At 39.1% G+C, this 18995-nt stretch overlaps 1 protein-coding gene across 1 annotated transcript in view; it reads right to left on the bottom strand.

Moving 5' to 3' along the window:
* Positions 1–18418: 18418 nt before the first annotated feature.
* LOC306891079 (2-hydroxyacyl-CoA lyase 2-like) overlaps positions 18419–18995 on the bottom strand; it is a gene marked incomplete at both ends in the record, with an annotated part of 35922 nt that continues 35345 nt past the window's right edge. Inside the window, one exon of the mRNA XM_079451087.1 lies at positions 18419–18597. Coding sequence (XP_079307213.1) covers positions 18419–18597 — 179 coding nt within the window. The remainder of the gene's footprint in view (positions 18598–18995) is intronic.

Raw genomic sequence — 18995 nt, 5'->3', positions numbered from 1 at the left:
ATAACCAAGTCAACACACACACACACACACACACACACACACGACACAGGACAATTCTGAAAATAGACTCAATGTCATGAAACCTGAGGAAAAACACCCCAAAAGAAATTATGTAAATATGTTTTTGTTTTACAGAAAACTGAATCAAATTGTATACGGTATACGACTTAATGATCTGTATGTGAAATAAAACAACTAAACAACGGAAACAGGAAGTGCTTTGGTACTAGTGTTGTTTACGTCTTGTGAAATGCTCTATAGGAATGAAGAAGCTGTTTTTTGGTTGGAGGGGGCTTTGCGTTTTTAATAATAAAGTATATTTCAAAACGGTAAAGAAAAACTTGTTCTATTAAAAGCAACTTCATCTCTTTAAGTGGAATGACCTTTGATCTTTAGTGATAACACGTCATCAAAATGATTGTGGATTGAAGGAGAAATGCAGCTCATGTTTGTGTTCAGTCATTCTGTTTGTTCATCCATCATATTTAGAGAACAGATGTGACCCATTGATCCAAACACACACACGGCTCTGAGAGGATATTGATTTGTTGACCTCTTTTAGTGGATTTAGTTGCATTTTGGATTCTTTTCTCCCGCAGAAGTATTGTGGATGATGCACGATTGTAAATTAAATGCGTTTCTTTGACTGTAAACAACACTATTATCATGACCATCAGAGAGCATTTCAGGATTTATTGCTGTGAGACTGTCAGATTGTAAGTCAGCGTAGTATGACGTATCCAACACGAGGAAAGTGAATATGCCTTTATGGGAAAAGGACTCAAGTAACAGTTTTAAAGTTGCTGATGTACTTCATGTACAGTGTTATTTGAAGCACGGTGAAGTGAACAGTATAAATGATTATAGTGATGGTAATGGCAGGGTGCAGGTCTTTTAGCGTGCCGATATGACTACAGGTAGGAATTCTGGTCCATAGCCTTTGACTTCAATAATCAAATGTAATCTTTTAGCCTTTATCTTGTTCAGATGTCCTGTGTGGGATGGGTTCTCCTCCGCAGTAGATATTTCTCATTTGATAGGAAACATCTACTGGTTTAAACTTTTGCTTTACCTTTTCAGGAGTGACATGCCAAGTCTGTTCGCCGTTGAACATGGTGAACCTCAGGACTTCTCGCCCGAGGCTTTATAATATCTGCTGTGAGAGTTTGAGACAGGAATGAGTTTGTCTAGTGTTGAATGAGATAAGAGACGGACAGAGATAACACTTTCATCAGGAGACAAGATGACTTTGAAGAAAAGAGTCTAATGTGGGCCAATCTGAATCTAGGAGTTGCTCTCAGTTCATGCACATCTCAGCTTCCATCGGAGTTATTTCTTTGTGATTTGATGACAGAACAGTGATATTGAGTATAGATTGTGAAAATCAGTGATGAATCAGATTCTGTGTGTTTTGATTGTCATGTCATGAGTGTTTGTAGGTAAAGCTGGTACAGAACACGCACTTGTGTCTCTTTTGCACTCTTCTGTGAAATAACCTCAAAAACTAGCGAGACGCTCGTAATGTTTCTAAACTCACACGCTATGTCTGGTCTCTTCTGTGCACCGGAAACAACAACTTTTTCTGCCACGATATGGCACGACACGGATAATTCACAACACGGCAACAATGAGAACACTGCTTTTCTGTCTGATGTAATCCACAGATATCTGTGTAATGATGTTTTATTGGATTCTTGGACTTGTGGTTTTTGGAACAGCATTAAATGGTCAGAATGAATAAGTGCCATCATTTTCCTTTTTTACAGAATACACGGTTTCACTTTATTGTAACTACGTCACATGTTCGATGGTACAATAGCTTGATCCTGAACATTGAGAAAGGGATTTGTTGAGATACAACATGGCTTTTGAAACACTTTAAACTTGAGAACCGCTTTGCATTGCCTGATGGGTCATTTTTGTTATTTCCATGGTGTTGATGGAGAACTTTTATTAAAAGCCCATAAATGTGATCTATAGTTATTTGTTCTGTAACAAAGGGGCTTAATTTAGCCATTTAGTGAATAACTGTTGTAAAGAAATCACACTGTACAAGTTCAATCCAATGAGTTAAATTAAAACAAATATGTGTTTAACAGCCATCTGTGTCCGGGAGTGATAACATACATCCAAACTGTGTTTAAAGACATTTTCAATTTGTTATATTTATTTATTATATTGTTGAGAAGCAGATTTACATGAAACATATATGAGAGAACCGTATGCATAAAATTAAAAATACAAAAATGTAACTAAATATGTTTAATATATGAAGAGTTTCATTCACAAATGTAAAACAATTTTTTTTTATTATTGTGCATTCCAATGAATATCAATCAAACTGCAGTTGGTTTGTTAAGCCATAATAACTAAAGAAATTCAGCCAACTACACAATAAAACACAATAAAAACACAACAATAATGAAAAACATGATTTATAACTAATTTAAAAACGGAGTTTTCTCATTATGAAACCAAACTCATCGTAGATACATATATTGCACATAAAACACATTTTTGCTCTCTAAGGATTTACCATAAACTAGTATATTATTAGCCGACCAACGTTACCATAGTTACCAGCTGTCACCCGTTTGGCGCTTCATAAGCCTTCGTGCGGGTAAAGTAATTCCACATCATAATAGCAAACGTGAACTAAAACATCATAACTCGAAAACCATAAAAATAAACACTTAGTTTTACAGCGTCTATGAAAAAAAACAACCCCTGTTTCTTTAAGAGCTCGTGACTCGCGCTTGTTACATTTCGTTATGACGTCATCAGAGGCATTTATATAGACGCGCTGAGCTTCGACTCTTCTTCAGTTCTTAGCAGCGCTCGAGACGAGATCTCTACTGGTGACAAATGGTGTGTGACAGCACGTTCAACCGTTGCATCGCTGGTTCGAGGAGAAAAGGAAAATCATCCTGGTGTATGAAAATCCATCCACGAGCTTGAAGAAACACCTAAAGAACAGCGGGGGATTTCTGCATGAAGCGGAAGCACGTCTCTTATTAAAGCAGGCAGCTGAAGGTGTAAAACACACCCTGGACCACAGCGTTTTTCACCAGCAGATCTGGTCCAGAAAATTCTATATAGACAAGAGGGGGTCAGTTGTGGCCTAATGGTTAGAGCGTTGGGCTTGTGATCAGAAGGTTGCCGGTTCTAATCTCAGTGCCAGCAGGTCATGACTGAAGGGCCCTTGAGCAAGGCACCTTACCCCTGATTGCTCTGCAGTAATGTGCCACTGTATAAAAAAACTACTTGTAAGTCGCTTTGGATAAAAGCGTCTGCCAAATGAATAAATGTAAATGTAAATGTAAGAGGACAAAGCTGCTCAAATTAAACCTCTTTGGCCGTAAGGAATTCCTCCCCTCCCTCGAAGAAATCCGCGCATTCAAGGGTAAGTGTGAAACAAAGTTTTGAACATCATGTACATCACATCCAAGCTTAGTGCTGCAACGATAACACTGTTGGAATTGACTGTGGGTTGGGTGCCATGACATATCCAATAGATATTCTCTAATCCAACAAGAGACTGATATCTCACTGTTGGCTGTCGGGCTAAACTGTGAAAATCTCTTAACTATGTTAACAGGTCGAGACATCGAGCTCGGCCACATGGAGGCCGAGAGACTCGATGCAGAAACATTAACAGTTTGGTGTCTTGGCAAACTGGCCTATGAAATGATGCATGGGCACGAGCCCTATAAAACCAAGAAGGGGAAAAAGACCAAGACACTAGACCTGGGGCCTCATTTATAAAACTGTGCGTAGGAACCTTACTAAAAGTGTACGTACGCACAAAAGCCAAAAATAGCGTACGCAAAAAAAAAATCAGATTTATAAAACTGTGCGTACGCACAACTGCACGCAATTTTCACTTTATAAATCACAGTCTACCTGATAATTTGCGCACGTGAAAAAAATCGACATCCCGCCCTCAACCCGCCCCTTTTCAACCATATATAGCACATGCAAATCACCTCATGAATGGCCGTAATGTAATGTAAGCATTTATTTGTCAGGGACAATGCAGCGCACATTATTACATACATAATTATCATAGACAACAATAAAAACATGTGTAAATGTGTTGCATAAAAGGTTTCTAGCCAATAGGCTAGTTTGCAACCCCAGTCCCTGGTCAGACCTTTCTAAAAACATAATCCAAATATATTAATTATAAAAAACTACATAGTGTAAAAATTGACACATTCACACAGCAAATACATTATAAGCACAAACATTGTCATTTTACAAAATAACAACCACATTGCGCAAAACATCACATCACTTAGTCACACGGTACAGACAAAGCATTCCAAACTGAATTCCTCAGTGGCAACATGTTTGATTTTCTTTCAGCCAGTGTTTCACTTTTCTATTAAAGGTTTTCAGGTCGGTTTCTGTTTTTAATTCCGTTGGTAAATCATTCCAAAAATGGGTCCCTATTACAGAAAAACTTGACTGGCCAAAAGTAGTTTTGCGACCCTCTGCTATGCAGTTGCCACCCACTGCTCTCCTAGTGGCCACTCTCCTTGTGTTTATTTTTGTCACACAAGGACAGAGTATGGCTGGAGCTAAATTATTTGTGCATTTAAAAATCAGTTTAAGAAAAGAAAACTTAATAAAACTAACAAAATTTAAAAGCTTATATTTCTGAACAATCAAACAGTGATGCCACATGATTGGTTTCTGATCCATAATTTTCAGTGCCTGTTTATATAATGATATGATGGGTTTGACCGATGTCTGGGATGCTTGGCCCCATACAGTAACACAATAAGATAAATGGGAAAGTATCATAGCATGAAAAAACAGCAAAGCTGCCTTGCCAGAGATATGATGCCTAATCAATTTAAAACAATTCAGGTTTGTCCGGACAGTCTTACACAGTTTGTTAATGTGTTTATTAAATTTGAGTTGGGAATCCAGAATAATACCTAAAAATTTTAATTCCTTAACTTCCTCTATGGCTTCTTGATCTAATTTAATAGTACATCTAGCTTTTCCTCTAATTGAGAAGCACATAGATACCGTCTTTTTGACGTTAAGCGTCAGATGATTTTCTTTAAGCCACTGGGATACACCCTCCATTTCCTTGGTCAGGGTCTCTGCTACTCCAGTTGGTGTCCTAGCTGAAGCATAAATTACTGTATCGTCAGCATACATTTGGCAGTTGGCTGACTGACAGCATGTAGGTAAGTCATTTATATATAAACTAAAGAGCAGAGGCCCCAAAATGGAGCCTTGTGGAATACCCGTTGTGGATTGTAATGATGTCGAGAGTTCGGTGTTTATTCTAACCCGTTGCTCTCTATGCTCCAGATATGATGCAAACCAGCTGATAGCATGCTCGGAGAAGTTGAAGGTGGTAAGTTTATGCAAGAGTATGTTGTGGTTCACTGTGTCAAAGGCCTTTTTTAGGTCTATGAACACAGCTCCCACAACATTACCCTTGTCCAACCCACTTTTAATATTCTCGGTAAGGTAGCAATTAGCCATTTCTGTAGAATATCCTGCTCTGAAACCAAACTGTTTAGAATTGATAAGTTTGTTACCTTCAAGATGTTCTACTAGCTGTTCTATAATAATTTTCTCTAAAATTTTGGATAGAGCTGGCAATATTGAGATTGGCCTATAGTTGCTTGCTTGGTTCTTTGCACCAGCCTTGAAAATTGGTGTAATGATGGCTTGTTTCCAACTTTGTGGGAATCTACCCACTCTGATGGAAAGGTTTACAAGGTGGGTTACAGGTTTGATCAAGGCAGAGCAGTGAGTTATAATAAAGGCAGTATCCAACCCAAATGCATCCTTTGCCTTCGATTTATTTAATTTATTAATAATTATATGTACTTTTTCCTGACTAACCTCTTTAATTTGGAAAAGATCTGATTGGTCAGACTTTGTGGTCTGTGATAGGATTGCTGGTTCAAAAGTCCCAGCTAGCTCCTCCACAGACTGAACAAAGAAATTATTAAATTCATTTGCAATAGCTGAACTGTGAGTGCTGATAACTCCATTCACTTCCAACTCATCTATTGTTTTTTGTTGACTAGGCTTAAGTTTAGTAAGGCTATTGAGGTGCTTCCAAAGGGATGCACTATTTCCTTCTGATTCCTCAATCAATTGCATATAATAGGCTGTCTTTGCTTTACGTAGTTCTCTGACTACTGCATTTCTCAATCCTTTAAAGATGAGCAAGTCTGTATTTGTTTTGGAAAGCAGCGATTTTTTCAAAGCATAGTCTCTTTTTTTCATTAGCTGACGAGTGTCATTATTCAGCCATGGTAAGGAGGCTTTTCGTTGCGTGCATTTTAATTGTTTAGTATATTTCCCAATCAGACTTATGAGGTTTTCCATCAAGGAATTACAACAATTTTCCAAATCATTCGATTGTAAAACATTATTCCAGTCCAAATTATCTAAATCATTTTTAACTTGTGTCAATTTATTTTTGGGGATACCCAAGTACCCTAATTTTCTTTCATTCGTAAATTTGGGTAAACGGTGTTTAGTGAGTTTCCGTACAACCATGGTCATATTGTGATCAGAGAGCCCTGTTAATAAATTATAACAGTGCATCTTAAATTATAATCCGTGCATCTTAATGAGCAAGAGGTTCTGTATGCGTGATAATAGCAGCAATGGAAACTAAGGGGAAAAAGAGAAATTTCACAGACACAGAAACAGAGAGGTTCTTGTGACTGAGGTGGAGGAAAGGAAATTTATTTTGTTTGGTAGCCATAGTATTGGCGTCACGAACAACTTGCACATTTATGTAATGCACGTTTCGATTCACATAAATGTACTCGTTCTCATGTGGAGATCTTATAGCAATATGAGTGCAGTCAATTGCACCGATTACATTTGGGAATCCGGACATTGCTGCAAATGGCCTTTTGATATTGGCCTGTTCCCGAATAGTGTAAGGAAACTTTATGTATCGATTTGTCATTTTAATAATCCCTTTCAAAACAGCAGGCATAAGGAGCTCAGTGATGGCTGTGAAATCCCAGACTTATGTCAAATTAACAGAATTATAAGTTTCCAAATCAAGCTTTGCGCATGAAAAAAATCCCGGTTGCCAAAAATCCTAAAACTGACAGGACTTGTGATGGTACCGGGATGGCGCGGTTTCGTGTAGTTTGCCTTTGTAATGTTGGCCCCAATTCAGCACACAGATCCAAAAGCATGGCTCTAGGGAATCTAAATCGGCTTATTAGTCAGTCATCATCGTGGGCTGGAAAATCTTCGCGGTCTCTAAACACCCTTTCTGTTAGGACTCTGTCCTTCCTGTCTCGAGCTTTCAAGCTCCCTGGGCAGAGTCATGACATTGCTACGTCTTTCGGGTTTCTGTTGTGTTATGTGTGGAGACATGTGGCTTTATGTTGTTACGTGATGCCACGTGTCTTCCTGTTATGTCTCTCAGCCCCACCCTCCTATCTCTGGTAATTTCCTAAGGGTTTCATTCCCATCGTCTGTTTGGTGTTTCACTTTAATTAGGGTTTTATTCCCATCAGCTGTCACCACTCTCCCCATGTAATCACTCCTCGTTAGTGTCTCCCTTTATATAGTCTTAGTTTCCCTCTGTTCAGTGTCGGTGCATTGTCTTCTGTTTGTGATCACTGGATGTCTTATAGCTTTATCATATGTCTTATGTCTTTGTCTGATGTTGGTATCAACGCTCACGGTAGTATCCCCTGTTTCTCGTCTTGTTGGACTACCCTGTTTCCTGTTTCGGTTTTGTGAAGTGTTTTGTTTCTAGTGTTTGTTTTCTAGTGTGTTTTTGTTCTTGTTTTTCCCCATTGCGGGTGTTTTATTTAATAAAGTTTTTTGTTAAACCTTCGTCTGCCTGCATCTGGGTTCTGTCCAAAGCCATTCCGTGACACCTTTCCCTCCTAAGTCTGCCATTGGCATAGTCCTCCAGCAATGCCAGCGCATCCATCATGTCGTAGATGGGGTTTCACCGTAGTATTTATGTTTACAGCGATCACATTCAAGCCTTTACACCTGTCATAGCAATCAGACAATGAGTGGTAAACCCATACGCCCACCCTTAGATCATTAGCAAATGAAAGTAAAATAAATTAAATTGATGCACTTTTATTTGATAGATTATTACCATTTATTTATATAAATTGGAATTGTGGACATGCATGTTTTATGATTAGGACGCATAATGAGGGTTGAAAGTGATTAGTATGTTTATGGTTATATGGATAGGTCTATATGCGCAACTTTTCAAGTTCAATGTGTTTAATTTCATTAATCTACCGTCAATCCCTCAGCTCACCATCATTGTCGCCAAACTGCTTAGTCTTCAAAATGTGCGTACGCATGGGTCACAGTTTGCGTGGATGTGCGTATATTTTCACGTCAAGTTTTTCTTTATAAATCCCACCTTTTGCGCAGGAACTGGCGTACGCATGTTTTCAGCCCCGTTTTGTGCGTACGCAAGCTTTATAAATGAGGCCCCTGGACTCCAGTTTATCCAGAGGTGAGAAACATACATGACAACATTAATGTGCCACATGAAGAGAACATGAGACGCCTAACTAATGATCTTTTTTAAATTCTTTCACAGAGTGCCGTGATTTCCTCACCAAGTGCCTGAAGAAAAACCCAGTGTGCAGAATGGATCTGCAGGAGATGATGGCACACGAGTGGATGAATGAAGTACAGGAAGGTAAAGAAATATTGGCAGTGTAATATACAGTTTAACATTCAACCAGTGGCGGCTGGTGAAAAATATTTTAGGTGGGGCTGTTTGTGTGTGTGTGTGGGCATCTGGGGGGATCCTCCCCCAGAAATTTTTTAATTTCATAGATGTGATTTCCTGCATTCTGGTGCATTTTAGTCCATGTCCCTTGCCTATACCAATAAAAGAACTCAAACCAGTCAATACCAATGGTCTAAAAAGACAATATTAATTGAACTGCCATGTAGAAATCAAGTCTCACAGGTAATGATAATGAACAAGTTACATCGCTCAGTGTCCAGATAGGAAAAAGTGAACAAAAAAAAACAAAGCAAGCATAGTTACATTACTATTAAGATCAATATTTTAATGGCAAATGTGTGTGAAATGTGGTGTGGTGAGTGAGAGAGAGACTGAGTGAGTAAGAGAATGACAGCGTGTGTGTGTGTGTGTCTTTCAAAGTGAGTGAGTTGGAGAGATAGATGGAGGGTGAGTGTGTGTGTGTGTGTGTGTGTGTGTGAGAGAGAGAGAGAGAGAGAGAGAGAAAGAGAGAGTAAAGAGTAGAGAGAGACTAAGATATGGTGTCTGTGACAGATTTGTGTATGAGAGAGGTAGATGGAGTGAATGCGGGGGGGGGTGTGTGTGTGTGTGTGTGTGTGTGTGTGTGTGTGTGTGAGAGAGAGAGAGGTAGATGGAGTGAATGCGGGGGGGGTGTGTGTGTGTGTGTGAGAGAGAGAGGTAGATGGAGTGAATGCGGGGGGGGTGAGTGAGTGAAGGGGATGGAGAACTCTTATTTGTACAGGAACTTTGCTCGTCTATCTTTCTGAGTGGCAAATCTCTCAATGACCCTTGTGTTGAAATCTGGAATGTCCCGTGTGAGTTTCTTCTCTATAGAGAGTATAGCCAGAGCGTTGAGGCGATCTTGTGCCATAGTGTTCCTAAGGAACGTTTTGATCCTCTTTAAAGTAGAGAAGCACCTGTCTGATTCTGCTGTTGTCATTGGTGTGGTGATGAGGATCTTGAGAAGACTTACAGTTTCAGTGAATGTGTCTTGAAGGTTATTTTCCATTACAACCTGAAAGAGAGCAAGTGCACCACTGCAACCCTGGAAGTCCTCATTTTCATAGATAAGGGACAGTTCTGTTTTAAGTCTGGCTTTGTCCAACATGGGATAGGCTTCCACCGTGGTTCCTAGTGCTGAATCTGGGAACTTTCTGCTGTGTTGTGGGAACAAGTCTCCTTGCAACAGAGTGGCACTGATGAGATGATTGGTGAAAGAAAACCTCTCCTTGGCATGGCTCATAATGGTATCACACACCTATGAAATTAGACATAATTGTAGAAGAGTAAGCACAGAAAACATTAAGTTTTCACATTTCTCAGTTCAACAATACAATAAAATCAGCATATTCATAGCAGTTACAATTTTGTTATGAGCAAGTAAGTTTTTTTAATTACAATACAGACACTAGCTTTCACTCGCTCGCTCGCTCGCTCGCTCTATTGGCGGTCTCTATCACTCACTCGCTCGCTCTATTGGCGGTCTCTATCACTCACTCGCTCGCTCTATTGGCGGTCTCTATCACTCACTCACTCACTCGCTTTATTGGCGGTCTCTATCACTCTCTCTCTCGCTTACTCACACATACACACCATATAGCACTAATTAATAAAATCACAAATGTGAAAAAAAGTAGATAGATATGTGTAATAATGACAATTCAGAATACAAAAATGTGCAAACAAACACAAATACATATAGGCTATAGAATACAGAAACAGAATTTCTGTTACTGCTTACCTCTATTGCCAGATGCTGTTGCGTTTCTTCTCCCATTGCCCTCCGTCTCTTCGGGGGTGGTTCCTGTACGGGTCCCCTATACTCCTCATCCTCAACTAGAGAAGGAACGGAGTCCCTGATCCAAAATAAGTTTCACAAGTCACTGTCCACCCTGAAATTACTGTATCAGAAACCAACTTGCTGGAGATATAAACATAATTTTAATAAAACTGTTTTAAAATATGTGCTATTGTTGTGTTGGGCCTAGTCAATGTTATCTAGATTCATCACAAATAAATTCACTAGTCTAACATGGTGGCGAAATTGTAATATTTATGATAGGTTCTGTTGTGCTAAGCCATGTGGATTTATGTTTTTATTGTTTAGGCTGCATAAGCATGTTTTTAGCCAATATGCAAAATCATAGCCTACCTGATCACCTGTATGCTGTGAGTGAACCTCTGGGTGATCCCTGCGATGAAGACAGAGTCTATGTTCCTCTTCTGCAGATGGTTAAACAGCATGTCTACATGTGGCATGATTTTGTGGAATAACGCCAGGATGAAACAGAAAACCTCATCTTCCAACATTCTCATACAACCCCCGGCCTCTCTCTTCGATATGGCATCAAAGTCTCCTCTGTCTCGAATGGTTTGGAAGCACTTAACCAGTTCATCTTTGTGCTCGTAAACTGTGTTAACAGCACGACTGTGGAAGTTCCATCGCGTTGTTGAAGCACCTGGAAGTCTGTGTGCCACCACTTCATCCAGCACTGCCGTTCGTTTGAACCAATGTCTGAAAAAAACTGCCCGATCTTTGGGATGTTGCCTGCTGCATAATGAGGTTCAACTGATGCGCATAACAGTGAACGTAGTATGCACTCCCGTAGACGTCTTGCACTATACGCTGCACTCCACCTGTAGCACCCCTCATCACTGCGGCACCATCATAGGCCTGGGCAATTAATTTTCTCTCTTGTCCCGCAGGAAGGATGGTGCTCAGCCTTTCCAATAATGCAGTGGCAATCGTATCAGCGGTCGCATTTGGAAGCGCGATAAACTCAAAAAAACGTTCTTGAATGTTGTTGTGGCCATCTATGTACCGTAGCACAAGCACAAGCTGACAATGAGTGCAGATGTCGGTTGTCTCGTCTGCCTGAATGGCAATATAGTCCGACTGTTTCACCTCTTCCAGAATGCGGTCTCTGAGAACTGACAACATGCGCAGTCTAACAGTTCATTTTGCACGGTCTTCGAAGTGCCTTTAAAAACAGTGGCGTTCTCCAGGTGCACCTCCAACTCACGGTCGATTGAGGCCATAAGATCAATTAGACCCAGGAAAATGCCAGGGTTTTCTGATGCGTCACTCTCATCGTGACCACGCAAAGCAAGTTCAAAGGCACCACAAAATTTCACGGCATCGGTGCCCAGTCTTCCTCTGCCCAGTCTTCATCTGTCCGACAAAAGACGTTACAGGAGACTTTCCAGGGAGGCAAAAAGTATCCAGGTACAAAGAGCTGGTCATTAGTTAACCTATTACGTGTAATCCCTTGTCACTTGGTACAAATAGGCAAATAAAAATAAGTGTGTTTGTGCGCGCACACAAATGAAAGTTTGCGATAGGAAACTTCAGTACAGTTCAGTAATAGTTCTGTACAGTAAGTGTAACAGTTCAAGAAAAATGGCCTGTTTAAAATGACAGTGAAAAAATGCACAGTTAATGTTTTTAGGATTTACGTTATTTCATCATAATTTTTGGAAGAATGTGGTTTAAACATTTAAATTTTTTGTTAAATTAACCTTTTATAATAAATATGTTATTAATGGCCAGTACAAGTCGTAATTTGTCTTTAATTGTAATTATATTCTATTATAAAAATGAAAAATTCTCATACACTTTAAAAATGATAGCAGTATCGGTATCGGTATCAGTATCGCTTAAATTTAAAGAAAAAATATCGGTATCGTATCGCATCAAAAAAATGTGGTATCGCCCATCACTAATCTTGGTACTACAGGCGATATTTTCAGAGCCCCTAAACCTTAAAATTACACGACGATGATTGGCGAAATATAAACTTTTTTGCGTAGCAACCGGGGAACCATTGGCTTAAATTCCAGCACTGTAGGGCTGAGCGAACTGGAGCCCAGGGAAGACAGCCTATTGGCTACTACTACTACACCAACATCCAAATATCATTCTGGAGAGTTCTAAACACATTCTAGAGTAAAACCATTAATATCATGTAATTAACACAGATTATTTTTCAAAATGAGAGATTATTAAAATATTTTTTTTTTTAAATACAAATAAAAAACTGGCATGGAGGTCGGCACCCCAGCGCCCTCTATGGGCGAGCCGCTGCTGGTGGAGCGGCATGAATATGACGATGATCTGCATCATTCAAATTCACTCGATGCAATTTAAAAAACAACGGAAGCAACGGTCAACTGTACACTTCGCTTCACGACCAGCATCAGAAGAGATCGTCTTTCACCTTTCGCTGAAACTTGTTTACAGGAAGGATGCCATTGAAATGCAAAGAACCGTCTGACAAAGAGACTTGTATAATACATCCGCGGAGTCGGGCCAGGTAACCGGAAAAATCTCATTTTATTAATAATGCACCACCACATTTAACCAAAATCTTGTGTTTTTGGGGGTCGGGGTACAAATCATTTGTATTAATGCTTATTTGAGGAGGTTAAATCATGAAAGGCATTCATTCCTTCCACTGGAAAAGGGCCCTGGACTTTTTGTTACTAGAAATATCTTTGCATATGAAGGAAAATGTGAAAACAAAATCATAAAGGAATTTAATTTGAGTTAAACTCCCTCTTTTGAACAATCGATTAATCGATAATCGTGTTTTTATATACGCTTTAAGATAAACCGTGTGCAATTTCAATACTTGAATCCATTGTAGAGTATTTTCTCCATATATTTACCAAAGACGGTTTAAAAAAATGCTGTTTGAAACTGTCTCTGTTTACAACTTCATGTGAGGCATAGATGTGGATGGTGCATATACTACATACAGTATATAACCATCACTGATGTTTCAGCTCTGCTTCTGCAACACCAGCACACGCTGCTCACACGTCAAATGAAGCATCTATGTATACAGTACAAATGTTACATTTCAGCCTTTTTAAGGCATGAATAAATCACAATCACAGGAAAAAACCTTTTACAGATGCTATTTCAGTGCTAAAAGATGAGTGACACAACGGCACATTATTGAATGCGGTGGGACTTTGAGTGAATTAGCTAACCAAGCAACATACAATAGATTTTGTGTTTCAAAGCCTTTTTTTTTTTTCGCAGAAATGTATACCTGCTGTTCATGATCATCCTTACATCTTTCAACTTGTTTGCCATCCCTTTGGACATGGCCTTTTCTGAGGATATCCACAAAAGCTCACACAAGATTTGGTTATCTTTAAATGTCATCTCAGACATAGTGTTCTGTTTTGACATCTTGATAAACTTTCGAATGGGATTCTTCAAGGAACATGGTCAGGTAGGAAACCAGCCGTAACAGCGTTCTGGGTGAAAAACAAGAAACGAAATGAAAACTAAACCTTTGCATTAGCCAGATTACTGATGAACGCCTTAATAATGCCAATCACACATTTTTAGAAATAGTCCAGTTTAACTGATGACAACAACGTAAATATGATTATCTTACTTAGCTGCACCTGTCTATGTTTTTATATTCAAAACAGATTTTCAGTCCGCACTTTTTTGTTCCGTCTAGGTGCCCGTTCTTGATCCTCAGCTGATAAAGAAAGACTATCTAAGCTCGTGGTTTGTTCCAGACCTGCTGGCTGCGTTTCCGGCGGATGTCTTCATCATAATTTTGGTGAGTTTGCTTATTCGGCCTTATTAATATCAGTCACATTGATGATATCAACTATTCGACGTCTTACTATAAAACCATATTTGATTTGTTTCAGGAAAACTATCACGTTGACACGAGCTCGCTGATGGCCTCAAAGATCATGAGGATCCTCATGTTTGTGAGGATTCTGAGCATGATACGTCTGCTCCGTGTCCCGAAACTCACCAGGTTTTTCTTGGAACTTGAAGAAGTAAGGAATAGCCAGTTTCTTGCATACAAAAGTAGACATTTTTGTTGTTGTATGGAGAGTGATTGTAATGGTTGCATGGTGTTTTCGTACGTGCTTGTAGGATTTACACATCCAGCTTGTAGCAGTGAGAAGACTCTTTAGAACCTTGTTTGTTGCAGTGGTGCTGTTTCTTATTATGCACTGGAACGCCTGCATCCAGTTTTTCCTCTCCGGGCTGCGTGAATTTCCACCTGATAGCTGGGTCACACAAGAACACCTCCTGGTAAATGGTACATGGTTTTTAATATGGTGAGAAGTCACGTGAATTGAATGCCTGTTTTATTCTTTTTTTGACACATTACGTAGAATGCCTCAATTGGAGAGAAGTACTCATCTTCTTTCTTTCGTGCATTCTGCCAAATGACCGGGACACTATGTGGAGCTTCTGACCCTCCGACACGTACGTCACACTTCCAACATGCATTCGAAATACTTAAATTCAGCGATGCTTGCATTTAGACGAACTCAGGGCTTTGACCAAATCCTTAACAATAAAACTTACCACAACCTAGTAAAAGCAAGCAGCACTCAAAAAGGATGTAAAAAGATGCAATAATGGCGTTTGCATGGATGTGTTTCTCTGATTTGTAGGTATTGAAGAACAATGGGCCGCCATCATAAGTATTGTGATTGGCCGATCGATGTTTATTGCACTTGTTGCTTTGCAGATAGCAACATTTGCAGCTAGCAATGCGAACGTAAAAGAGGTGCTCTTTTGTAACATTTGCTCATTTTTATTAAATGAACTGAAGGTACGTCAGATAATATAATGGCATATTTGATATGTTACATCTGTAGCTGAAAAACTTCGAACATCTGCCCAAGGCATTGCGCAAGCGTGCCATTGCAGGCTACAGATGGCAACAGAAAAGGAGCTGTCTTGGCCTCCTGCAAGAATCGCTAAAAAAGGTTTGTCAAATTGAGAAAGTTCGATTTTTTAAAATATGAACTGATGTGTGCAGTTATACCATTTTGTCAAATGTTGTCACTGACCGATCAAAAGAGTGTAAATGTGTATACCTTCTAAAAGTTTATTTTGTTCATGTGTAGGAGCAAATTAGCATATTCATGAGCTCAAAGCTAAAAGACATTCATGTTTCGTACTGTAGGATGTTATGAAAGTCATGTGCCCAAACTTGATGAAGGGATGGCTGTTTGCTAGTGGCGATGTCACGCTGATCGAGGCCGTTCTGATGAAGCTGGAGTGCGAAATCTTCCAGACAGGCGACATCATCATCCAACGGAACGGTCCTGCTGACAGGATGTTCTTCATCGAGCGTGGACGGGTACACGAGGAGATCAAGTCTTTCCAGCAGGAGCTCTTGTCTGGAGAGTACTTTGGAGGTGGTGTATGAGAAACTTGCTTTAATTCAGTTTGAACTTTACAGAGACACACATCATATCATTTTTACCAAGAACTTCCTACTTTTGACAGGAAGCTGGTAGTATGTGTGAAAGAATTCAGACATAATTCGGACAACTTGGAAAACGACCGAAAAACCTTTAAGTGTGCCATTGGTATATTTAAAAGAAAATATACATACAGTATATACTGTACCGCCAGTCTACTTTTTATGTTGACTTACTGTAGATCTACTTGTTTTCATCATTTGATGGAGAAATGCCGTACTCTATAAAAGTGTTATGACGTATTTGGCTTGTAGTTAAGTTTCTTGCTTATATATTGAATGTTTTTTCTATTTGGATTTCTCTGTTATGTCTTTGCAGAGATCAGTTTGCTCTTGGGAGGACGGCAGCCTGCTCAACTTCGTGCCTTAAGTTCCTGCACACTTTTTTCCTTGTCTGTGGACAAGCTGCAGGAACTTGAGAAGAGCTTTCCTGATGTGATCGCTGATCTGCGGGAAGCGGCTCATCAGCACCTTTCAGATATCGAGCGTACGAAGCCTTTTCAAAGCAGTCAGACTGGGTGTAGTGGCTTTAAAAAAATTCTTTATGCTGAAAAAACAATGCGAGTGACGTTACAGTCCATTTAGCAATGCTCAAAACAAAGCTCAGAAGTTCAGCTTATGTTGGTGTATTATGTGTGCATTAACTCTCTGCTAAAGTGTTTTGTTTGTGTGCTTTACAGAAGGTGCTGCGGAGGATGAAAATGAAGATCAAGTGTGAAGAAGATGGAGTGCTTATTAATTAAAACTAAGAAACGTTCACACACTTTGTCTCTGATTTTTTGGGCTTCGTTGGTTCTTATCAATACTAGTGTTAACATATGGAAACATTTAGTGGTTTGCCCTTTAGTGCTCAAGTCACAGTTTTGGCCATCTTATCTTTTAATTTGACATTATTTGAAGATGAAAATACCTTTGCAGTAGTGTAATGCTATGGAGGAAGGAGAAAGTAAGCGGGATTATAAATCCACATTTGGTGGTTATGACCTAAATCAGCTTTAAAGCGATCCTGGTTAAGGCCTTTGGTCCTAAAGCGGCTTCTTCAAATGCTCCAGAGACTCAGCTTGAGGCCGGACCAAGGAGACCAGGTTGTCCAGCAACCTTTACCAGAATCATCTTCTCCACTGGGAGCCCACTGACAAGCCCCAGAAGCTTCTGAATATCAGAAGGCGTGAAATAAGATGCTGTTCTCAATGATGTTTATGAGTCTTTCGTGATTTTATTGCAATCAAAACATCTTGATGAATTATATAACAATACCTAAATGATTCTGTGAATCACAAACCTGAGGAAAAGAACTGTGATATAGAAAGGTCTCAGATTGAAAAAATACAGACTACTTATTTCCAGAGGTTCTTATAAATATATTTTACGGTAATACTTAGATTAAAACTAACATGTTTCTAAACTTCAATTTGATGATCCACTGATTCCGTCATACAGTAAGCATGCACAATAACTGTAACTGCAAAGTCATGGTCTTCAGTTTCAGGCACACCGTTGAATGAAAAAGATTCAACACTATTGCATATATCACACAAGCAGCCACACTAACACACAGATCAGTCCTTCATTGTCATATATTAATGTGCTTGGAAAACATGAACTAAATATTGAAAGGACCACAACATTTCTGATCTTCCAAAGCGACACACTAAGGCACTGCTGCTCCTTAAGGAAATGGGTGAACTTCAAGAAAAAAAACATGTCCAGGCCACCGTATACAACTTATATTTTTCTTAAATAAATAATTTTTGCGATTGTGACATTGTGACCTACTTTAAGTACATTAATAAAAAAATTCATTGTTATGGGTCCTGTATAGGAGGTTTCAATAATTCTCATTAATCTAAATGGTGATTCTCATACTGTAATACAGTACGTAATATAAATAAAATAAGCATAAATTAAAGCCAGTACAACAAATTCTACAACATGGTACTTGTCAAATTAAGTATTACAAGAAAAAAATAAGCCTTATTTCCCCAATACAACACTGAGACATTGGGTAAATGTATGTGCTTACTTATAAAATAATGTCACAATGTAAAAATGTATTAAACATCAGCTCTCTTTGAGCGAAATATTGTCTTATTTCTGGTGGAGAGAAAGATGACCACAACCTGTCCTTTTTCTGAGTTTCACCCAATTTAACTTTAAAAACTGTCCTAGTTACAACACCGCTGCAATCTGGTATGTTGTTGCACACATTTGATACTCTGCTTCCATTCCAATAACTTAACTTCTTTTTGTTTTAACAAGTCAGTCTGTAAATGTAATGAAATGTGCACCGCATATAAATTAATTAGGCTTTAAAATTAAAACATAAAATTGAAATGTAAAACATAAAAGAGAACTTTGGGTTTCTAGGCAGGATCGTGCACAGTGTCGCTGTTTAGACGGAGATAGAGCCCTCCCTGAAGTTGGTTTTCCCAATCAGAACGTTTAACAGAATGGCTTTTCCCTCTCTACTTTCCTTCTGTGCCTTTTTAATGATGTCATCAAGTTGTGACTCATCCTGTCGCCCAACCAGGTAACCCTTGCCCCCATAGCCATCAGCTACGATGTGATAATCTGCAACAGAAAACAAGAAAAAAACGAATTCATACTTTTGTATCCAAATACAGTATAGAAGAAAGTCAGTGCTGCTGTATTCCTTGAGTGTACAACTGCTGGACACTATGCAATCCTATAATGTCACAGGTGCTACGGAAGACTCAACAATAAATTACTAAATAACAAAAATGGTAAATAACTGTGACCCAGACTTCTCTTTTAAAGCGATTTTACACGTAGTTGAACTGTACGGTACAACAACATTCAAGTAAATAATTTCCCTGGTTAGTAATATGACATCACAGGTCAAAGAACATACATGCAACAATATCCTTTTTCTGAAAAACATCTTGATCCACATATTTTTTTGAAGACTCGGGAGGTGTACTGTAAACTTCAAACTCGTGCTAAATCCT

The sequence above is a fragment of the Barbatula barbatula genome, assembly GCF_947034865.1.
Source record: "Barbatula barbatula genome assembly, chromosome: 2".
In the NCBI taxonomy this organism is placed as follows: domain Eukaryota; kingdom Metazoa; phylum Chordata; class Actinopteri; order Cypriniformes; family Nemacheilidae; genus Barbatula; species Barbatula barbatula.
The sequence above is the reverse complement of the archived record's forward strand: the minus strand, read 5'-3'. Positions and strand labels throughout refer to the sequence as shown.